We start from the raw sequence: 25,307 nt of genomic DNA on the forward strand, positions 1-25,307 counted from the left end.
CAATTTTTTTCAGATGATGCTACACGGGTCATTTTAAAGGGTAATGAAGACTATATCAATGCAAATTATATAAATGTAAGTTTATTTTTATTATACCTTTGTCATTGGGAGTAGGAGGGACTACTGTAAACTTTGAGGTTCCTTTTAACCTTGAGAGAATATTAACACTTTCAGATACTTAAAAATAGTATAAAATTAATGTTAAAAAAATAGTTTGGTACTGGCATATTGGCATATGCTTTGAGCAATGGAATAGAATAGTCCAGAAATAGGCTGAAATAATTACTAGACTTTTGTTTATGGTGGAGATGGTCTTTTAAATCATTGAAGATAAAAACAGATTATCTAGTGAATGGATTGAGTAATATATCTAGATGTAATCTAGACTATATCATTGTAAGGAGGTTTTCCTTCCCTTCTAGTGGGATAAAAGGATTACTAACTTCTTAACTCTGCAATGTAGAAAATTTCAAACATACAAAAGTAGGAGAAAAGTACAGTGAACCTTCATATATATATCACTCAGTTCAACAATTGTCAACTGTTCATACCCCTACACATCCAGATTGTTTTGAAACAGATCCAAGTTTCATATCATTTATCTATAAAGACTTCACCTACTCACTCTTGATGTAACAGATTTTAGATATATCAAAATATAAATGTTAAAAAATGGAATCATATAAGTACTTGGAGGAAATCTATGAGAATGGCTTAAAATCTCAGAAAGGGAAAGACTTGTAAGTTTCAACTCTTGTCTAAACTCAAAAAAAGAAAAATGTAAATCAAAATTGGAAGGAATTTCTATTTTTCACCTCTTAGACTTGAAATATCAAAGAGTATAACAATATCATTTACAAGTCCGTCTCCTTTATCTGAAATCTTGGGGTCAAATATACTTTAGGATTCAGAATTTTTTAAATTTTTTTTTTAAAGATTATTCAGCGGCTGTATCATAACCTGTAATAAGTAACGTCCCTAGCAGACTATGAGACATTAACCTGTAATCGGTGTATTGAAACTCAATAGCAAACTGTTGATACTCCATAAAAACTATAAGTAGCCTTAGATTAGTCAGATACTGCTGTCAGATGAGTCCAGATTAGGTCAGGTGTACCCAAAAAAGGCCAAACGTACACTTCAGAGTACAGGGAGTTTCAGAATTGTGGATGAGGGATTATCAGTATATTAAGGAGACTTAATATAGGGAATAAGCATTCCTCATACATTGTTGGTGGAAGTATAAATAGGTACCGCCTCTTCAGAGAGGTAACTAACAAAAATGTTAAGTTTACAGAAATATTCAGTGCAGCTTTGTTTATGGTAGCAAATAGATTACCAGCAACTTAAGCATTCATTAAATAAATTATGGTATACGCAGAGCCATTAAAAAATAAAATTTTAGGGGCACCTGGGTGGCTCAGTGGGTTAAGCCGCTGCCTTCGGCTCAGGTCATGATCTCAGGGTCCTGGGATCGAGCCCCACATCGGGCTCTCTGCTCAGCAGAGAGCCTGCTTCCCCCCCTCTCTCTGCCTGCCTCTCTACCTACTTGTGATCTCTGTCTGTCAAATAAATAAATAAATAAATAAATAATAAAATAAAAATAAAATTTATGTACTTTAAAATAAAATTAAAAATAAAATTTTAAAATAAATTTAAAATATTTAAAAATAAAATTTTATGTACTAATCTGATATCTCAAAGATAAGGCATAAAAAGAGAAACAAGGTGTGGAACAACATTATAAGCTACTTTTTATGTTTTACAGAAAACAGTTTTGCATCTACATTTGTGTGCTATATATAGAGTATCTCTGAAAGGAAATACTAGAAATTAGAAAAAAAGGATTGCTTTCCTGGGTGTGAACTGGAGGCTGGGAATAGGAAGGAAGACCTTTTTCCCTGTTCACTCTTTAATATTCGTCTAGTGCCATGGTGCATGTGTCATCTTTTCTTCTTTATTCATTAAGTCTCAAAATGTAGTAGGATGATCACTCATCTTACCCAAATACTCATAATCTTACTCTTCCTGAAAATAATGAATTTAAAATATTCTTACGATCTTTTTATATATTATATATATGTTACATATATATATGTAAAATCTGAACTAAAACAAATGGCAGAAATTTTGCTCCTTGCAAATTTTACCAATAAGGTGTTTAGAAACAAGTATTTTTATTTCTATACCAAGTCTCTGCCTCTAAAAGAGGGTTTTCTTTTTTTCTCAAGATTTTATTTATTTATTTGACAGAGAAATTACAAGTAGGCAGAGAGGCAGGCAGAGAGAGGAGAGGGGGAAGCAGGCTCTTCGCCGAGCAGAGAGCCCGATGTAGGGCTCAATCCCAGGACCCTGGGATCATGACTTGAGCCATAGGCAGAGGCTTTAACCCACTGAGCCACCCAGGCACCCTAAAAGAGGGTTTTCTATAAAACTGCTCTTAAACCTCTAGGAGTGCTTTGGAAAAAAATAAAAGATAAATATGTATAATACTGAGAAATTTCTTCTACAGATAAATTATTAATAAAGATAGTGGGGGTTTTGTTCTTTTTCAAATTTAATTTAAATTCTAGTTAACATGTAGTATAATATTGGTTTCAGCAGTAGAATTTAGTGATTCATCACTTACGTGCAGCACACAGTGCTCATCGTAACAAGAGCCCTCCTTAATACCCATCACTCATTTAGCCCCTCCCCCCCACCTCCCTCCATCAACCCTCAGTTCTCTATCATTAAGAGTCTCCTACGGTTTGTTTCCCTCTTTTGTCTTTTTAGGTAAAGGCTTATTTTACTGACTTTACAGTTTATTGAGATTAGTTATATTCAGTTATTCTTTGGTGGATGATTTTGATATACTTGATCAAGGCAAAAAGTAATAATGAAAACACTTGAGTTTCGTGTCCTTTGCTTTTTTAGATGGAAATCCCTTCTTCTAGCATTATAAATCAGTATATTGCTTGTCAAGGGCCATTACCACACACCTGTACAGATTTTTGGCAGATGACTTGGGAACAAGGCTCCTCTATGGTTGTAATGTTGACCACACAAGTTGAACGTGGCAGAGTAAGTCATACTTAAATCTTACACATTGCTTGGGCTTTTTTTTCTTTTCTTTCCTTCCTTTTTTTTTCTTTTTTTTTTTTGCTTGGAGTTTTTTTCAACTTACATTGCATATATGGTCAAAATATTCACATTGATTTAGTCTTTTTTGTAACCTTTAAACTTTCTTGTATTATTAAAATCATAGTGACTAACACATAATGATTGTGATATATAAGTGTTAGCCACTATTACTATCCGTTATCCAAATGAATTAGTATGTATTTGATAAGGGATTTGTATGTAAATATATAAAGAACTCCTACAGCTTAGCAATGAAACGATAAATACCCAATTTAATTACTGGCCAAACATTCTGAGTAGATGTCTCTAAAAAGAAGGTATTTATTTATTCATTTATTCATTTGCTCATTCATTTATTTAAGAAGATATTTAAATGTCCAGTAATGTCATGAAAGATGCTTAGCATCATTAGTTACCAGGGAAATACAAAATCAAAACCACAAAGAGAGGGACGCTTGGGTGGCTCAGTCAGTTAAGCATCTGTCTGCCTTTGGCTCAGGTCATGATCCCAGAATCTGGGATCTAGTCCTGCGTCTGGCTCCTTGCTCAGCAGGGAGCGTGCTTCTCCCTCCTCCTGCTTGTGCTGGGTCTCTTTCTGTCTCTGTGACAAATAAATAAAATCTTAAAAACACACAAACACACAAAGAGGTCACGCTTCCTATCCAGTAGGATGGCTAAAATAAAAATGATAGATAATATGGATATTGGGGAGGGTATGTGCTATGGTGAGTGCTATGAAGTGTGTAAGCCTGATGATTCACAGACCTGCACCCCTGGGGCTAATAATACATTATATGTTAATTAAAAAAAAAAAAGAAAGAAAAGGAGCACTAACCTTACAAAAAAAATGTTTTAGAGGTGGTTTAAAAATAAGTAACAATTTAAGTAAAAAAAAAAAATATATAGGTAATACTAAGTGTTTTCAGTGGTGTGGAGAAAATGGAACCTCCTATACTGCTGGTAGATTTGTAAAATGATGCAGCCACTTTGGAAAATAGTGTCATTTCCTCAAAAGGTTAAACTGTGGAGTTAATAACTTAGTATTTTCACTCCTTGATATACCCAGGAGAAATGAAAACATATGTCTACACAAAAACTTGTATATAGACGTTCATAGCAGCATTATTCATAATCTCCAAAGGTGGAAACAACCCAAATAAAACAAATAAAATGTGACGTAATCACATAGTTGTGTATCATTTGACAGTAAAAGAAATGAAGAAATGGTACATGCTACAACATGGGTGAACCTTAGAGAACATTTTTGCTAAGTGAACAAAGGCAATCACCAAAGACCACACACTATGTGATTCCATTATCTGAAATGTCCAGGTTAGACAAATTCATAGAGGACAGAAAACAGATTAATACTTGCGTAGGTCCAGAGTGAAAGAAGGGGTTGGGATAGAGGAACACACAGTGATTGTTAATGGGTATGGGACTTATTTGGGGAGTGAAAAAGTGTTCTAAAAGTGCCTGTGCTGAAGGTTGCACAGTTCTAAAAACAGTTGAATTGTGTGCTTTAAGTGAGAAAATTATATGGTATTTGAACTGTATGACAGTAAAACTGTTTTTTTTTAAATATCCTAATTATGGAAATAAATAGATAGGCATTTTAATTAGAAATTCTTTCTCATTTTTACTTAAATCTAAAAATAATCAGATTTAGTTCATTATTTTGCCACTCACATAGTAGTAGATGATTCAGGCAGGCATTAATCAAGAATGATAAAACATTGGGTGAAAATTTGTAATTAACAGGATATATGCAGTCTCAACATATATCCAAGCAGAATAATACTAAAAAGAGGAAAAATGAGAAATTTTAATAGTTGGCAGATCTAGGTGCAGGATATATGAGGGTTCATCAAATTATTCTTATAACTTTTCTGTAGGCTTGAAAGTTTTTAAAAACTAAAGCATTTTAAAATTGGAGAACCTAAATTATATATTTTTCTTAAATCTATTGATGTCAGGTAAAGTGTCACCAGTATTGGCCAGAACCCACTGAAAGTTCATCCTATGGATGCTATCAAGTCACCTGCCACTCAGAAGAAGGAAACACAGCATATATCTTCAGGAAGATGACACTATTTAACCAAGAGGTAGGAAGGCAGGATATCCACTCAGTGGAACGGTTATGTTCAAGGTAAAAACTTTGAAAGCTGAAGATGTTTTGAGTCCTGGTTACTAGGAAATAATATTTAAAATTACTGAATTTGCTTCATTGGAATGCTTTGGAATCTTACAAGGTATATTCTACTATATTAAATGTATTTTCAATTTCTCCAGGTAAATATGGCCAGTAAAAAAAAGTCTAGTAAATAATACTTATTACTCTTCTTATTTTGCCTATTCATAGAAACTATGCCAGGGTTTTGTTTGATTTCTTCCTACCAGTAATATCAATAAAGTATTTGAGTATGTCTGTGGAAATACAAAGAATAATTGAGCATTATCAAATTATTGTCCTTTTTGTAAAAGGATAAAGGAGTGCAATCTTACAGTCTCCCCAGTATTAAGAAGGAAATGATTGTAGGCACGATCCTCTGACAGCAGATTATAGCTTCATAATTGCTAGTTTCTACTGCCACCTGAGTCACTCCTCTTTGGCTTCCAAATCCAGAGCCAGAAATGGAAACTGATTAGTAAATGATGGCTTAGTAACTCAGTTGGAAGATGAGTGAAGAGCATGGCATGTTGCCAGTCTTGTCAGACTGTTAAAGATAGTACATTCCACTTTCACTGCTTGCAGCTAGATATTCCCCTGTAGCCACCTTTGGTTTTGAAGGGGGTTAGAAGAAGAAAAAGTAATTGCTAAAGAAGAGCAAATAGCATACACTTTGAATACCCATGCCTGTCCCATCTGTGGTTAGCCTTTGGAAATGAAAGCTTCATATTCCCCTCCCCATCCCACTCCACTTCCCTGAGTATGAATAAAGGAGCCCAGCAAGACAGAGCTTTACTGACCCAAAGGGAAAGAATCAGAAGTTGTGGAGATTTATAATAAAGGAATCTGGCATTGAATAAAGCAAAGTTACAAGAAATAAAAAATTAAATTTTCGAAATCTTAAGAACTAGAGATTCCATCAGAATGGATTTAGGGCTTGTGTAGCTAGTTCATGGTCCAGTGTAACAAGATAAGTCAATAAGATATTTCTTCATTTTCCCAAATGGGTATCAAAGGCTGTATATTGGCCCTACAAAATAATATTTATATCTTCAGTGTAATTTCTTTATGCTCCACCAATAGGTTACCCATGGCAGTTTATAAACTTACAGTGGCTTTTCTTTGCAAACGCTAAGTACTTTGCAAACTATGACAAGACACAAATTAGTTTTTAAAGTTTGAGACAAATACAGTTGGGAAAATACATTTCTTTACATACCAAATACATAGATACGTGGATGGATGGATGGACAGACATACCCCAGAACATAATAAATATCCATTTAACATTACCCAGTCTTACAATTATTGATACCATTAATTTCTTTTGTTAACAGTAATAATCAAAGGCAGTCTGTATTAGATACCTTCAATTCATTACACAGGATTCTGAAAAATTAGTTATCAAGTTATACTGAGTCTCTTTAGGAATTCATTCATTAGTCCTTTTCTTAATTACCTTGTACTTTACTGGTCTTTTTTGGAAGCCTCCTTCAATATAAATGACAGTAACCAGATTTCATAGTGTTGAATGACCATAGCTACCAGTTTTTGAGAATATGGTTCCAAACAGCTGATTGGGTGATTTAGAGGTCTTCTCATAGATTCCTTTCAACATAACACTATCCCTGTGATGTACAGATGTTATTTTGTTTCTCAGTTGAAGAAAATAAGGCTCTGAAATATTAAGTGCCTTAACCAGCAGAGTCAATATTTAAACCAAGGTGTATACATTCAGTAATACCTTTCTCTATTTTACTGATTCTTGGCTTCCAAAAAATAATTAAGCCTTGATGTGACTTTGTGTTTTTGTGGTCTCCAGTTTTTAATCTGCATTTATTTTGAGATTTTATTTTCTTAATCTTCATTATTTCAGGTGCTTTTTAGAATTAGCCCAACTTCGCTTGTTAAAAAAATTTTCCCTGCAATTTTTGCTCACCTAACACCTTTTTAGTTTTCTTTAAACATTTCTCTGTATCTTAACTTGTTTTTGCCTATTTATTTGCTTCTCATCTGAAAAATACAAATGCAGAAATTGAGTTGTAAGAAGAGTAGTGACACAAAGAGTAGCTGTCAATTAATAGACACAACTGTTTCTGTAAAATAGTTTCTTTTTCATTGAAATTTTGGGTTTTATTGAAGTTATACATTACTTTTTAGGGAGGTACTGGGAATAGTTTCTTTTGCTTTTCTTCTAAAATTAAAAAGACACGAATATTTATATTTTAAAGATAATTCGTAAGTTAAGGTGCATAATTTTTCATTTACACTTAGAAAAATGAGAGTCGTCAACTCACTCAGATTCAGTACATAGCCTGGCCTGACCATGGAGTTCCTGATGATTCAAGTGACTTTCTGGATTTTGTTTGTCATGTACGAAATAAGAGGGCTGGCAAGGAAGAACCTATTGTTGTTCATTGCAGGTATGCTGTTTTCTTTTTTATGATTGAATAGTTGACCTGGTAAGTCACTTTTAAAAGGGAATGGGTATTTTATTTTGCCCTTAACTTGTGATCCTCACTGTGGTAATTAGAGGGAACCCAAAGCTATGATCTGAAGCTAGAAGGCTAAGGGTATGTCCCAACATGTGATTATGAGAATCTTTATCATAAAAAGTAAAAATAATACTTCATTGACTCTTGGAAGCTTTTCTTTTTCATAGTTTAACATCTCAGACACTGGGTGTCTTACAATGGATGGTAGCTTAGATTTGATGAAGTCCAATATTTTAGGCATTCAGTTGCAGCCTAAGGTTTAGATTTCCTTCTCACAGTGTACTACTACAACCCACGCTGTGGCCCATCCCAGGACATTTGTTAAGTCCTCTCCTCTCTCTCGGACTGGCCACTTCCAAGAGCTCCAGGTGAACAGCGTAGGCTGTCCTTTCTTCCTTTCATACTCTACCTTCTAAACAGCTAGATACAGTGACTCCAGCCTTCACTCCTATAACCCAGATTGGAAAACTGAAATTATCCTTATTCTAGCCACTTCTGTTATTAGAGTGATTTATTCAGAAGCTGTATTGATGCCTCTGAAGAAATAAAGGTATCTCCTCATCTTTAAACTTCCCAGCACTTTTTAAGAGCAGACTTTCAAATCATCAAAACAGATTGTAGACCACATATCTGAGAGGTAGGGGCGCCTGGGTGACTCAGTGGGTTAAGCCTCTGCCTTTGGCTCTGGTCAAGATCTCAGGGTCCTGGGATTGATCCCGACCTCGGGCTCTCTGCTTGGTAGGGAGCCTGCTTCCCCCTCCACCTCTGCCTACCTCTCTGCCTATTTGTGATCTCTCTCTCTCTCTCTCTCTCTCTCTCAAATAAATAAATAAATAAAATCTTTAAAAAAGAAAAATGTCTGAGAGGCAACAAGGCAGGATTGATTAACACATTTGGCCATTTATTATTCTAAGTTCCCAACAGCTACTATAGCTATTTTGTTCACAGAGAATACTTCAAAAAGTTGTTCTTGACTATCCCATTATAAAATTTAATAAAAATTAGATTTGCTTTTAAAAACTGATTTGAGTGTGGAAAATACTGTCTTTTGTACATTTGTTAATGATTTATTATTGTAATTTTATTATTTTGCTTTTTTTTTTTTAATTTTGCATATTTTTCAAGAGGAGAGAGAAAGCACAAGCAAGGGGAGCAGCAGGCAGAGGGAGAAGTGGGCTGGCTCCCTTCTGAGCAAGGACCCTGGGATCATGACCTGAGCCAAAGGCAGACGCTTAACCAACTGCGCCACCCGAGCATCCTGAATTTTATTTTTTTAAAGATTTTCTTTATTTGAGAGAGAGAGTGCAAGCAGGGGGAGGGGCAGAGGGACAAGCACAATCCCCACAGAGTGGGACGCCCGATGTGGTGCTCCATCCAAGGACCCTGAGATCATAACCAGAGCCAAAGTCAGCCACTTATGACTGAGCCACCCAGGTGCCCTGTTATTTTGCATTTTAAAGAGAGGCTGCTCCAGTAAGCGTATATACCTTGTTCAGATTTTAAAAACTGAAGCTAATTTTACAGTAACATTTTTACAACTAAACTGGGGAAGGGGTAGATACAAACCATTTAATCTGTATTAAGTATGAAATGTGTTTCAATTTCACAAAGTATTTTTTAGTTGGCTTTCTACTTTTATAGTATAAAACTTTTAATTAAAATCATATTATTAGGGGGAGGGAGTCAAGATGGCAGAGAAGTAGCAGACTGAGACTACTTTAGGTAGCAGGAGATCAGCTAGATAGCTTATCTAAAGATTGCAAACACCTACAAATCCAACAGGATATCGAAGAGAAGAAGAACAGCAATTCTAGAAACAGAAAATCAACCACTTTCTGAAAGGTAGGACTGGCGGAGAAGTGAATCCAAAGCGACTGAGAGATAGACCTTGGGGGGAGGGGCCAGCTCCCGGCAAGCGGCGGAGCAACGGAGCACAAAATCAGGACTTTTAAAAGTCTGTTCCGCTGAGGGACATCGCTCCAGAGGCTTAACAGGGGTGAAGCCCACGCAGGGTCAGTGTGGCCTCAGGTCCCGCAGGGTCACAGAAGGATCGGGGGTGTCTGAGTGTCGCAGAGCTTACAGGTATTAGAACAGGGAAGCCGGCTACAGAGACAGAGCCGAGGAGTGAGCTCTAAGCTCGGGGTTACCTTGAACCGGTCGCAGGCTCCGTAGCTCGGAGCGCGGCCGGAGGCCAGGGTGACAGGAGTAATTGGGCGCTGTTCTCTGAAGGCGCACTGAGGAGTGGGGCCCCGGGCTCTCGGCTCCTCCGGGCTGGAGACCGGGAGGCCGCCATCTTCATTCCTGTCCTCCGGAACTCTACGGAAAGCGCTCAGGGAACAAAAGACCCTGAAAGCAAACCCGAGCGAATTACTCAGCCCGGCCCCTGGTAAGGGCGGTGCAACTCCGCCTGGGGCAAAGACACTTGAGAATCACTACAACAGGCCCCTCCCCCAGAAGATCAACAAGAAACCCAGCCAGGACCAAGTTCACCTACCAAGGAGTGCAGTTTCAATACCAAGGAGAGCAGCAGAATTCCAGAGGAGGAGAAAGCAAAGCACGGAACTCATGGCTTGCTCCCCATGATTCTTTAGCCTTGCAGTTAATTTAATTTTTTTTTCTTTTTCAATTTTTTTTTCTCTTCTTCTAAATTTTTTTAACTTTCACCCTTTTCTTTTTCAACGTTTTTTAACTAGTTTACCTAATATATATATATATTTTTTTCCTTTTTATATTTTTTCTTTATTGGTTTTCCTTTTTTAATTGTTTCTTTTTTTTTTTTCTTTCTGAACCTCTTTTTATCCCCTTTCTCCCCCCTCACGATTTGGGATCTCTTCTGATTTGGCTAAAGCATATTTTCCTGGGGTTGTTGCCACCCTTTTAGTATTTTACTTGCTCCTTCATATACCCTTATCTGGACAAAATGACAAGGCAGAAAAATTCACCCAAAAAAAAGAACAAGAGGCAGTACTGAAGGCTAGGGACCTAATCAATACAGACATTGGTAATATGTCAGATCTAGAGTTCAGAATGACGATTCTCAAGATTCTAGCCGGGCTCGAAAAAGGCATGGAAGATATTAGAGAAACCCTCTCGGGAGATATAAAAGCCCTTTCTGGAGAAATAAAAGAACTAAAATCTAACCAAGTTGATATCAGAAAAGCTATTAATGAGGTGCAATAAAAAATGGAGGCTCTCACTGCTAGGATAAATGAGGCAGAAGAAAGAATTAACGATATAGAAGACCGAATGACAGAGAATAAAGAAGCTGAGCAAAAGAGGGACAAACAGCTACTGGACCACGAGGGGAGAATTCAAGAGATAAGTGACACCATAAGACAAAACAACATTAGAATAATTCGGATTCCAGAAGAAGAGGAAACAGAGAGGGGAGCAGAAGGTATATTGGAGAGAATTATTGGAGAGAATTTCCCCAATATGGCAAAGGGAACAAGCATCAAAATCCAGGAGGTTCAGAGAACCCCCCCCTCAAAATCAATAAGAATAGGTCCACACCCCGTCACCTAATAGTAAAACTTACAAGTCTTAGTGACAAAGAGAAGATCCTGAAAGCCACCCGGGAAAAGAAGTCTGTAACATACAATTGTAAAAATATTAGATTGGCAGCAGACTTATCCACAGAGACCTGGCAGGCCAGAAAGAGCTGGCATGATATATTCAGAGTACTAAACGAGAAAAACATGCAGCCAAGAATACTATATCCAGCTAGGCTATCACTGAAAATAGAAGGAGAGATAAAAAGCTTCCAGGACAAACAAAAACTGAAAGAATTTGCAAATACCAAACCAGCTCTACAGGAAATATTGAAAGGGGTCCTCTAAGCAAAGAGAGACCCTAAAAGTAGTAGAGCAGAAAGAAACAGAGACAGTATACAATAACAGTCACCCTACAGGCAATACAATGGCACTAAATTCATATCTCTCAATACTTAACCCTGAATGTTAATGGGCTAAATGCCCCAATCAAAAGACACAGGGTATCAGAATGGATAAAAAAACAAAACCCATCTCTATGTTGCCTACAAGAAACTCATCTTAAACCCGAAGACACCTCCAGATTTAAAGTGAGGGGGTGGAAAAGAATTTACCATGCTAATGGACATCAGAAGAAAGCAGGAGTGGCAATCCTTATATCAGATCAATTAGGTTTTAAGCCAAAGACTATAATAAGAGATGAAGAAGGACACCGTATCATACTCAAAGGAACTGTCCAACAAGAAGATCTAACAATTTTAAATATCTATGCCCCTAACGTGGGAGCAGCCGACTATATAAACCAATTAATAACAAAATCAAAGAAACACATCGACAATAATACAATAATAGTAGGGGACTTTAACACTCCCCTCACTGAAATGGACAGATCATCCAAGCAAAAGATCAACAAGGAAATAAAGGCCCTAAATGACACACTGGACCAGATGGACATCACAGATATATTCAGAACATTTCATCCCAAAGCAACAGAATACACATTCTTCTCTAGTGCACATGGAACATTCTCCAGAATAGATCACATTCTCGGTCCTAAATCAGGTCTCAACCGGTATCAAAAGACTGGAATCATTCCCTGCGTATTTTCAGACCACAATGCTCTGAAGCTAGAACTCAATCACAAGAGGAAATTTGGAAAGAACCCAAATACATGGAGACTAAACAGCATCCTTCTAAAGAATGAATGGGTCAACCAGGAAATTAAAGAAGAATTGAAAAAAGTCATGGAAACAAATGATAATGAAAACACAACGGTTCAGAATCTGTGGGACACGACAAAGGCAGTCCTGAGAGGAAAATATATAGCGGTACAAGCCTTTCTCAAGAAACAAGAAAGGTCTCAGGTACACAACCTAACCCTACACCTAAAGGAGCTGGAGAAAGAACAAGAAAGAAACCCTAAACCCAGCAGGAGAAGAGAAATCATAAAGATCGGAGCAGAAATCAATAAAATAGAAACCAAAAAAACAATAGAACAGATCAACGAAACTAGGAGCTGGTTCTTTGAAAGAATTAATAAGATCAATAAACCCCTGGCCAGACTTATCAAAAAGAAAAGAGAAAGGACCCAAATAAATAAAATCATGAATGAAAGAGATCACAACGAACACCAAAGAAATACAGACAATTATAAGAATATACTATGAGCAACTCTATGCCAACAAATTTGACAATCTGGAAGAAATGGATGCATTCCTAGAGTCATATAAACTACCACAACTGAACCAGAAGAAATAGAAAGCCTGAACAGACCCATAACCAGTAAGGAGATTGAAACAGTCATCAAAAATCTCCAAACAAACAAAAGCCCAGGGCCGGACGGCTTCCCGGGGGAATTCTACCAAACATTTAAAGAAGAACTAATTCCTATCCTCCTGAAACTGTTCCAAAAAATAGAAATGGAAGGAAAACTTCCTAACTCATTTTAGGAGGCCAGCATCACCTTGATCCCAAAACCAGACAAGGATCCCATCAAAAAAGAGAACTACAGACCAATATCCTTGATGAACACAGATGCGAAAATTCTCACCAAAATACTAGCCAATAGGATTCAACAGTACATTAAAAGGATTATTCACCACGACCAAGTGGGATTTATTCCAGGGCTGCAAGGTTGGTTCAACATCCTCAAATCAATCAATGTGATACAACACATTAATAAAAGGAAGAACAAGAACCAAATGATACTCTCCATAGATGCTGAAAAAGCATTTGACAAAGTACAGCATCCCTTCTTGATCAAAACTCTTCAAAGTGTAGGAATAGAGGGCACATACCTCAATATTATCAAAGCCATCTATGAAAAACCCACTGCAAATATCATTCTCAATGGAGAAAAACTGAAAGCTTTTCCGCTAAGGTCAGGAACACGGCAGGGATGTCCGTTATCACCACTGCTATTCAACATAGTACTAGAAGTCCTAGCCTCAGCAATCAGACAACAAAAGGAAATTAAAGGCATGCAAATCGGCAAAGAAGAAGTCAAACTATCACTCTTCGCAGATGATATGATACTACATGTGGAAAACCCAAAAGACTCCACTCCAAAACTGCTAGAACTTGTACAGGAATTCAGTAAAGTGTCAGGATATAAAATCAATGCACAGAAATCAGTTGCATTTCTCTACACCAACAACAAGACAGAAGAAAGAGAAATTAAGGAGTCCATCCCATTTACAACTACACCCAAAACTATAAGATACCTAGGAATAAACCTAACCAAAGTGACTAAAAATCTATACACAGAAAACTATAAAGTACTCATGAAAGAAATTGAGGAAGACACAAAGAAATGGAAAAATGTTCCATGCTCCTGGATTGGAAGAATAAATATTGTGAAAATGTCTATGCTACCTGAAGCAATCTACACATTTAATGCAATTCCTATCAAAGTACCATCCATTTTTTTCCAAAGAAATGGAACAAATAATCCTAAAATTTATATGGAACCAGAAAAGACCTCGAATAGCCAAAGGAATATTGAAAAAGAAAGCCAAGGTTGGTGGCATCACAATTCCGGACTTCAAGCTCTATTACAAAGCTGTCATCATCAAGACAGCATGGTACTGGCACAAAAACAGACACATAGATCAATGGAACAGAATAGAGAGCCCAGAAATAGACCCTCAACTCTATGGTCAACTAATCTTCGACAAAGCAGGAAAGAATGTCCAATGGAAAAAAGACAGCCTCTTCAATAAATGGTGTTGGGAAAATTGGACAGCCACATGCAGAAAAATGAAATTGGATCATTTCCTTACACCACACACGAAAATAGACTCAAAATGGATGAAGGACCTCAATGTGAGAAAGCAATCCATCAAAATCCTTGAGGAGAGCACAGGCAGCAACCTCTTCGACCTCAGCCGCAGCAACATCTTCCTAGGAACATCGCCAAAGGCAAGGGAAGCAAGGGCAAAAATGAACTATTGGGATTTTATCAAGATCAAAAGCTTTCGCACAGCAAAGGAAACAGTTAACAAAACCAAAAGACAACTGACAGAATGGGAGAAGATATTTGCAAACGACATATCAGATAAAGGGCTAGTGTCCAAAATCTATAAAGAACTTAGCAAACTCAACACCCAAAGAACAAATAATCCAATCAAGAAATGGGCAGAGGACATGAACAGACATTTCTGCAAAGATGACATCCAGATGGCCAACAGACACATGAAAAAGTGCTTCATATCACTCGGCATCAGGGAAATACAAATCAAAACCACAATGAGATATCACCTCACACCAGTCAGAATGGCTAAAATTAACAAGTCAGGAAATGACTGATGCTGGCGAGGATGCGGAGAAAGGGGAACCCTCCTACACTGTTGGTGGGAATGTAAGCTGGTGCAACCACTCTGGAAAACAGCATGGAGGTTCCTCAAAATGTTGAAAATAGAGCTACCCAATGACCCAGCAATTGCACTACTGGGTATTTACCCTAAAGATACAAACGTAGTGATCCGAAGGGGCACGTGCACCCGAATGTTTATAGCAGCAATGTCTACAATAGCCAAACTATAGAAAGAACCTAGATGTCCATCAACGGATGAATAGATAAAGAAGACGTGGTATATATACACAATGGAATACTATGCAGCCATCAAAAGAAATGAAATCTTGCCATTTGCGACGACGTGGGTGGAACTAGAGGGTATCATGCTTAGCAAAATAAGTCAATTGGAGAAAGACAACTATCATATGATCTCCCTGATATGAGGGAGAGGAGATGCAACATGGGGGGTTAAGGGGGTAGGAGAAGAGTAAATGAAACAAGATGGGATTGGGAGGGAGACAAACCATAAGTGACTCTTAATCTCACAAAACAAACTGAGGGTTGATGGGGGTAGGGGGGTTGGGGGGGGTTATGGACATTGGGGAGGGTATGTGCTATGGTGAGTGCTGTGAAGTGTGTAAACCTGGCGATTCACAGACCTGTACCCCTGGGGATAAAAATATATTATATGTTTATAAAAAATAAAATTAAAAAAAAATCATATTATTAGGGCACCTGGGTGGCTCAGTGGGTTAAGCCTCTGCCTTCAGCTCAGGTCATGATCTCAGGGTCCTGGGATCAAGCCCTGCATTGGGCTCTCTACTCAGCAGGAAGCCTGCTTCCCCCTCTTTCTGCCTACTTGTGATCTCTGTCTGTAAAATAAATAAATGGAGTCTTTAAAAAAAATAAAATAATAAGCTTTGCGCAATGGCAGTATCGTAGCCAATGAGGTTTATCCAAGGCACGATTATTGCTAATTGAAAAAAATAAAGTAATTCTTCTGTTGTATCTCAGTACTTTAATGTACAGCACAAAAGCCACAAGAAGTTTAACAGAATAGTATCAATGAGACTGCCCCTTATTTGTCTTTTTTAGTGCTGGAATTGGAAGAACTGGGGTTCTTATTACTATGGAAACAGCCATGTGTCTCATTGAATGCAATCAACCAGTTTATCCATTAGACATTGTAAGAACAATGAGAGATCAACGAGCCATGATGATCCAGACACCTGTAAGTATTGCACTTCATGTACATATGTGTATTCTCAACATGATGATTTTTGTTATCAGTGTATATGGCAAACCATATTTTTTTCTTTTTAATTCCCTGGCAAGAGCCAATAATCCCTAGCACAGGAGTTGGCGAATATTGCCTGTAAGCCAAATCTGGCCTGCTACTTGTTTTTGTTAATAAAGTTTTATTGGAATACAGCCATGCCCATTTGTTTACATATTGTCTATGAATGCTCTCACATTGAAATACCAGAGTTCAGAAGTTGTAACAGGCACCATAATATTTGCAAAGCCCAAAATATTTACTAACTGGTCTTTTACAGAAACTGTTTGCTAGTACCACCTTATCATATTAATTCTTGAGTGCTTAGCAGGTACAGGGGAACTTTCCATCTGTTTGTTAGTCAGGTGGGGTGGGATGCCAAGAACAATAGCATCTCTGAACTGGAGAATCCTGGTAGACCTGTTCTTGATGAAAACAGCTGTGGTGAAATCACCTTCTTTTTTAATGTAAAAACTTGAGCTGCAACAACAACAATAACAAAAGTCATGGAAGTTAAGCTACTAGCTTATTGTATTCTACACAGACTCTGAATTACATTCCAGGAATCAAAAGGGGAATCATGAAATTTTAACCTTAAGATTATTTTTTATATTAAGCCATCGTGAAATGTTAGCATTGTTGGTGGCACTAAGGTTACTGAAGTGAATTAACCTATATGATCTAAGAAATGCCTTTCATTTGGTTTGGGTTTTTTTGGCTTTTAACTATAGAAAATTTCAAACATACACAAGAGTAGACAATACAATAAAATAGAACACTATGTTGAGTACTGAGACCCAACAACACGTGCCATATTTTTTCACCTACTCTCCTGGTATTTGAAACAAATCCTAGACATCAGATCATTCTGTCTATAAATATTTCAGAGTGTATCTTCTAAACAAAATCATAATACCATTATCACATATAAGTATAATTAACAATTTCTTAATATTATCAAATAACCTGTAGTCAAATTTCCATTTGTCTCATATTGTCTTTTTTTATTTTAGAACAGCTTTATTGAAATATAAGTCACATACCACAAAATTTACCCTTTAAAGTGTACAATTCATTGGTTTTTAGTGTATCAGAGTTTTGCAGTCATCACTGCTTATATTAGAGCATTTCATCACCTCAAAAAGAAACCCCATACCTGTTTTCCCTGATACAGTCTCCAACCTCCCCTCCACCCAGCCCTAAGGCAACCACTAATCTATTTTCTGTCTCTATAGGTTTACCTGTTCTCGACCTTTCATATGCATGAAATCATACAGCTTGGTCTTCTATGTAATTGGCTTCTTTAATTAACATAATATTTAAAGATCCATTCTGTAGCATGTATCAGTATTTCATTTCTCTCTCTTTTTTTGGGTGGGTTGCTGCATTATACTCCATTGTATGAATATACTGTATTATTTATCCATTCATCTATTCTTGGACATTTAAATCATTTCAACTCCTTTGTTATTGTGAATAATGGTACCATAAACATTTGTGTATATGTTTCTATGTGAATATGTTTTCATTTTTTTGGGTGTCAACACATGTTACTATCTTTTTTTTTTTTTTTTTTTTTTTTTTTTAACTTTAAGTAATCTCTACACCAACATGGGTCTTAAACTCATAACCGGGAGATCAAGAGTCACATGTTCCACTGACTGAGCCAGCCAGGCACCCTGTCTTTTTTCTACTTTAGCTGTCCTACTAAACATAAAGTTGTATCTTATTATGGTTTTTATTTGCTTTTCCCTAGTAACTAATGATCTCAAGCATTTTTTTCATGTGTTTTTGGCCATTCATCTGTATATCTTTTGAGAATTGTCTAAATCTTATGCCCTTCTTTTTTTTTTTTTTTTTAGATTTTTTATTTATATATTTGACAGAGAGAGATCACAAGTAGGCAGAGAGGCAGGCAGAGAGAGGAGGAAGCAGGCTTCCCGCCGAGCAGAGAGCCCGATGCGGGGCTCGATCCCAGGACCCCGAGATCATGACCTGAGCCGAAGGCAGAGGCCCTAACCCACTGAGCCACCCAGGCGCCCCCATTTTATTTTTTTTTAAAGATTTTATTTTTACATAATCTCTGTACCCAACGTGGGGCTCAGACTTACAAACTCTAAGATCAGCAGTCATACGCTCTACCGACTAAGCCAGCCAGCTGCCCCTTGCCTTTTATTCAGTTCAGTTTTTGTCATTTTATTGACCTGTAAGACTTCTTTATATTGCCTTCTTTATATTCTCTGAATACAAGTGTTTTGTAGATCTTTATTTTGCAAATGTTTTCTTCCATGCTGTTCTTTCACTTTCTTGATTATATCATTTGTAGCACAGAAGTTTTTTTTAACTTTGATGAAGTCTAGTTTATATATTTTTTTAATCACATATGTTTTTGGTGTCCTAAGAAGTCATTGCCTAAACTGAAGGTCTCAAAGGTTTATTCCTCTGTTTTCTTCCAAGAGTTCTATAGTCTCACTGTCACATACATATGTCTGATTTATTTTGAGTTAATTTTTACATATAGTTTGAGGTACGGTTCCAAGTTTATTCTTCTCCATGTGGATATCCAGTTGTCTCTGCTCTATTTGTTGAAAAAGGCCATTCTGTCTTGTCTCTGTGCCCCTTGTCAAAAATCTGACTACCACAGATATAAGGCTTTATTTCTATACTTTCAACTTTTCCATTGATTTGTATCTGTATGCCTTTTCTAATGCTAGTATCATATGGTCTTGATTACTGTAGTTTTGTAATAAAATTTGAAGTCAAGAAATGTGATTCTCCCAACTCTGTTCCTCTTTTTTAAGACTATTTTGGCTATTCAGAGACCCTTGCATTTCCATATAAATTTTAGAATTAGTTTGTTTTCTCTGCAAGAAAAGCAAGATATGGATTGCATCAAATCTACTTCTCTTTTTTGGAGAGTGTTTCCATCTTAATGATATTTCATCTTCCAATCCAAGAACACAAAGTTTCTTCTCATATATTTATGTCTTCTTTAAATTTTTTGAGTGATGTGTTATAGTTTTCAGTGTGCAAGTCTTGCACTTCTTTTGACAAATTTATTAAGTTTTTTAGTCTTTTTGGTGCTATTTTAAGGGAAAATGTTTTCTTTCATTTTTGGAGTATACATTGCTTGGGTATAGAAATAAAATTGATTTTGTGTGTTGATCATGTGTCCTGAAGCCTTGCTGAAATCATTTATTAACTCTAAAAGTTTTTTTATGTGTGAAGGTGGACTCCATAGGATTTTCTATATACAATAGGCTATCTGCAAATAGAGGTAGTTTACTTTTTCCTTTCCAATTTAGGTGCCTTTCTTTTCTTTTCCTTTTCTTTTTTTTTTTTTCTTTTTTTTTTTTTTTTGCTCAAGTGCCTGGCTAAAACCTCCAGTACGTGGTAAATAAAGTGGTAAAACCAGATATCCTTGTCTTATTCCTGGTCTTAGGGAGATAGCTTTCAGTTTTTCACTTATTAAGTGTCTTGTTAGGTGTGCCTTTTATCAGGTTGAGGAAGTTCCCTCTGTTACAAGTTTGTTGAGTGTTTTCGTTGTGAAGATGTGTTTGGTTTTTTGTCAAATGCTTTTTTTTTAATCTATTGAAATGATGGTGTGGTTTTCATCTTCTATCAGTGTTATGTATTATATTGATTTCAATGTTAAACTAACCTGTGTTCCTGGGATAAATCTTGGACATGGTGTATAATTTTTTTTATATGATGCTTGATTTGATTTGCTAGTATTTCCTTGAGGTTTTTGTATCTATATTCACACATAATGCGTTTTTAATTATAGTAAAATACACACTGTAAACCATTTTTAAGTGTACAGTTCAGTAGTGTCAAGTATATTTACACTGTTGGGTAACCTATCTCTAACACTTTTTCATCTTGCAAAACTAATACTCTGCGCCCATTAAACAACAACTCTCCATATCCCTCTCCTTCTAGTCCCTGGCAACCAGCATTCTATTTTCTGTTTCTGTGAATTTGACTACTCTGAGTGCTTCATATAAGTAGATTCATACAGTTTTTGCTTTTTTGTGGCTGGCTTATCTCAGCATAATATTCTCAAGGTTCATCCATGTTGTAGCATCTGTAAGAATTTCCTTTCTTCTAAGGCTGAAAAATACTTCATTGTGTATAGACTACATTTTGTTTATCCTTTCATCTGCCAACAGACTTTGGGGTTGTTTCTACCCTTTAGTTATTGTAAATAATGCTGCTATGATCCTGGATATATGAGTGTCTCTCTGAGATCTTGTTTTGTGTGTGTGTGTGTGTGTGTGTGTGTGTGTATCTGTGGATAGATATGTACATATGGAAATTAAATTGTTGGATTATATCGTACATTATGAGTTTTTGGTTTTGTTTTTACTGTTTGTATAAAATCAGGATTCAGATACAATTCACAAAATTTTGATTGGTTTATGTCTTCTTAATCTCTTTTAAGCTATCACTTCTTCCTTCATCTCTTTCTTTTTTTTTGCAGTTTATTTGATGAACAAACTGAGTATTCTCTGTATTTCCTAGAAGTGGTAAATGGGTCTATAGACTTGAACAAATTAGGTGATACTCTGTTCTTTCAAGAGACACTTAAGGGCACCTGGGTGGCTCATTCAGTGAGCCTCTGCCTTTGGCTCGGGTCACGATCCCAGGGTCCTGGGATTGAGCCCCACGTCGGGCTCCCTGCTCAGCAGAGAGCCTGCTTCTCCCTCTCCCTCTGCCTGCAGCTCTGCCTACTTGTGCTCTCTTCATCCCTCTGTCAAATAAATAAATAAAAATCTTCAAAAAAAAAAAAAGAGAGACACTTAATGTCTGGTTGTCTTTCTTTTTATGATGTTAGTAGCCTTGGGCGATAAGTGCCTGCATCATTAACTTATGGGGCTTGAAAAGTGGTGATATTCTATTATTCCCTCTGTCTTTATTAACCTTAATACTTCTTTCTTTAAAGAGAAACTTTTCATCAGCTGTTGGTTAACAAGTGGTACATACAGGCAGTACAAGAAAAGCAAGATAATTAATGCTTTCCCTTTATAAGTTTTTAATATAATGAGTTGGTCCACTTGCCTCTTCCAGTGGTGACCTCATAATTGGTTTGTTTTGATATTATTCTGAAATCATGGATTTAAACATAGGTGATATATTTCAATCCATTGTAGTTTTTTTTTTTTTTTAATGATGCCTAAACTGTCCCATTTTGGGCCAACAGGAACCTATTCAGCCTGGCTCCTAAGCTTTTTTGCCAAGACCCTAGCTTCTTTGCTATTAGTAAAGATATCCAGGCCCCAGCTTGTACTTTCTCCCCCAGTTTTAGAATCCATAATTTCCCTGCAAAAGTACTGGGGATTTTTTTTTGAGAAATTGACCATCTTCTGAGCAGTAGGTGTTTTTATGCTGTTCGGTTGGTGTTAATATCTGTCTGTAGAAATCTTTCATTGCCAGAGTTAAAAAAAAAAACTTAGGAGTGCTTCACAGCACTCACCATAGCACATACCCTCCCCAATGTCCATAACCCCACCCCCCCTCCCAACCCCCTCCCCCCATCAACCCTCAGTTTGTCTTGTGAGATTGAGTCACTTGTGGTTTGTCTCCCTCCCAATCCCATCTTGTTTCATTTACTCTTCTCCTACCATGCCCATTCATCTTTAAAAAGAATAATGGTTCTCTACAATATCAGCAATGAAAGGTTTAGACTGTCACAAATACTCATTTGTTTTATTACACGTGATGTAATAGCAGTCTCAGAATAACAAAATAAACACTACTGCTACCGACAAAATAGTTACTAAAAAGAATTTTCATTTTTTTCCACTTTTTGAATATAGTCTATGAGGTACTCGTAGTACTGTTACAAAGTGCCTTGAAATAGCTCGTTGCTGTGTGGTTATGTTGTCAACTAGATAGACACATTGATTTGTTCCATGTTATTTTCAACTTACAGAGATTTTTTAAGTTAATATTCTAATTATGGAGTGTATTTATGTGGTTCCAAAATAAAATCTATAAAATAAGGAAGTATATTCAATGAAATCTTGTCCCTACCCCTCTCCTGTGCTTTATTCTGTCTGTCCCTTTATAGGAAACCACGTTTTAATGATTTGTCCTTCCCTTTTTTTTATAATATATATATTGAGACAGATAGACATTTGTATGCCCCCTTTTATAGAGAGAATATATTGTGTGCACTTTTCTCTGCCGTGCTATTTTGACTGAACAAGATATTCTGGGGGTTGGGGGGAGCATCTGGGTGGCTCAGTCCTTTAAGCGTCTGCCTTCAGCCCAGGTCATGGTCTCAGGGTCCTGGGATCGAGTCCTGGATGAGGCTCCTTGCTCAGCGGGAAATTTGCTTCTCCCTCTGCCTCCCCTCACTTGTGCTCTCTCTCAAATAAATAAATAAAATCTTTATGGGGTACCTGGGTGGCTCAGTGGGTTAAATCCTCTGCCTTTGGCTCGGGTCATGATCCCAGAGTCCTGGGATCAAGCCCCACATCGGCTCTCTACTCAGCAGGGAGCTTGCTTCCCCCCTCTCTCTCTGCCTGCCTCTCTGTCTACTTGTGATCTCTGTCTGTCAAATAAATAAATAAATAAATAAATCTTTAAAAAAGAAAAACAACAAGTATTCTGGAATTATTTTATAGTGATCCCCAGTAGACTTTCATTCCTTCCCCTCCCAGCCTTCCACCACATATTCCTCTGTGAGAATGTGGCACTCATTACTCACCCAGGCCCTTCCTGATAGCCATTTGGATTGTCCCTATCCTTCATTATTATAAATAATCTAGCACCAAATAGGCTTATTTATGAATGTATGTTTTCAATTTCTTTTTCTTGTTTATCTTTGGATAGATTCCCAGAAGTGGGATTGCTGGGTGAAAGGTAAATTAACGTCATTTTATTAGATGCTGCCAAACTGTAGTATTGTACATCCCTACTAGCAATGTCTGAGTGTGTTGCCAACGAAATATGTTGTCAGACTTTTTTATTTTTTACCATTCTGTTGGTGAAAAATGGTATCTCTGTGCAGTTTTATTTGCCTTTCTTTTATAAGCAAACAAGTGAGATGTTTTTCCTTTTTTGTTGTTTTCTACTTTTTCTGATCAATTCTATTCTTTCTGTTTTTCAGAGTCAATACAGATTTGTATGTGAAGCTATTTTGAAAGTTTATGAAGAAGGATTTGTTAAACCCTTAACGACATCATCAAATAAATAAGAAAACAAAAGTCTGGGACATGTGTCAGAAAACCGCTTTCTGTTATATTCACTGTGCCATAATTCTGCTTGCAGGAAATGGCATCGAGACAAAACAAATGAAGAACTAACAAAAACTGAAAACTTCAGCACTGTTGCACTTTATGTTTAAGAAAATGTCACTCTCTCAAAATCTATAATTCCCATGTTTGAAGACTATTTCATGCTTTGCTCCGAACAAATAGTGAATAACTGAGTATGTTCAGGGTAATTTATGAAATTTGTGGTGGTGCCATGCAGTCCCCTTCTGGTAGAATTGCCACAAACAAGGCTCAGAATTCTCATCATCTCTGTTATACACCTGTATCTTGAAAGCAAAAAGAAGTAAACATCAGAAGTCAGCTCTGGTGTTTCCCAGTGATTCATGTACTTATTACTATACTGGTTATCAGATTTTTATTCTTTAAATTTTAGCAATATCATTCTCAGTATTGGCCAATACACTGCCTCTGGATGCAGCACATCTCTCCCTGTACTTCCCCTATACTCCCCCTGCAGAGACCTACTGTCCATGAGAAGAAAGATGGAGTTCGCTTTTCCCAGGAAATGCTGCACATTGTCCATTTACCAGCATCTTATAGAAAGTATAAATATGAATCTACACATTTTCTTGAATTTAATAATGTAACTTATATTTATCATAAGGTTGGCTTATTCCAAATCATGTGATTTCACATACTTGTTGTAAAGGAATGCATGCATTGTGTCTTAACCCCTTAAGTGCCTTGAGACGTCCTTGTATGTCTAATGAAAAGGCACTCATTTGACCCCACTAGGAGGTATGTATGTATATTGTACATTTACATTTTTATGCATTTTGAATCAGTTCACATTTTAAAACATAGCTTCTTGTATGATGAGTTACACAGTCAAAAAAGGGTATGGAAATTCTATTTCTTACTGAGTTTTCCTGTATTTTACAACAAGAAGCAAAAGGTAATTTGTGTTCTACTGAGTGAGCACTCTGCTGCTGTGGAATTGTTGAAAATCTGCTCATGCCTTTTCCTGAGGACAAGGGTTACAGTTTAGCAGCTCAAGTCAAAAGATGCTTTATTACTCAAATTTTCTATTTATTTTATCCCTACCTTTAGAAATGACACCTAATATGCACATTAAAGTTAAGCATATTCATATTTTCAGCTAAAATTAGAGCAGTTCATTGTGATTTATTTTTATCACTGTCTAAATTATTACTCCAAAATATTCAGTTTATTTCAGGCTTTTTCACACTGGTCTGTTGGGTTAGGATACTACAAACAAGGAATGAAATATTATTGACTTATTTCTAAATGTAATCCCTCAATAACTGAAATGAGGATTTTGTTGTCATTTTTTTAAAGTCTATAGAGAGATAGAACTTCAAAATTGCCCAACTTTAATACAAGTGGAAATTTGTTCACCTATTGAAATGTCACATTGCATAATTTTATGGATTATGGTTAAAACTGATTAATTTCCTAGTAGTTTCCAAATACTTCTGTATAGTCTTGATAAAACTTAGAGTTGTATAGTTTTGGAATGCCATTTAGTATGGGGGGGAATGCACATTTAAAAATCTTCAGGGTAATCAAAATGATGTTTCAAATATTCCAAATCCATAATAATAAATTTTAGGGAGTTAAGTCCTAACATTAATAGCCAAGATATCAAATAAATTATTATAATCAAATATTTTAATTTTTAAAGAGAAAAGTAACATAATCTTTATGTCAGA

At 36.5% G+C, this 25,307-nt stretch overlaps 1 protein-coding gene across 1 annotated transcript in view; it reads left to right on the forward strand.

The window, feature by feature from the left end:
* The window catches only part of LOC111159262 (protein tyrosine phosphatase, non-receptor type 4), a 214,884-nt gene extending 190,028 nt beyond the window's left edge, over positions 1 to 24,856 (forward strand). Inside the window, exons 22-27 of the mRNA XM_022521712.1 lie at positions 14 to 75; positions 2,917 to 3,063; positions 5,100 to 5,228; positions 7,568 to 7,716; positions 16,171 to 16,306; positions 23,469 to 24,856. Coding sequence (XP_022377420.1) covers positions 14 to 75; positions 2,917 to 3,063; positions 5,100 to 5,228; positions 7,568 to 7,716; positions 16,171 to 16,306; positions 23,469 to 23,555 — 710 coding nt within the window. The 3' untranslated portion in view covers positions 23,556 to 24,856. The remainder of the gene's footprint in view (positions 1 to 13; positions 76 to 2,916; positions 3,064 to 5,099; positions 5,229 to 7,567; positions 7,717 to 16,170; positions 16,307 to 23,468) is intronic.
* The last annotated feature ends 451 nt before the right edge of the window (positions 24,857 to 25,307 follow it).

Source organism: Enhydra lutris, unplaced genomic scaffold, assembly GCF_002288905.1.
Source record: "Enhydra lutris kenyoni isolate GAN:26980312 unplaced genomic scaffold, ASM228890v2 scaffoldscaffold1, whole genome shotgun sequence".
NCBI lineage: Eukaryota > Metazoa > Chordata > Mammalia > Carnivora > Mustelidae > Enhydra > Enhydra lutris.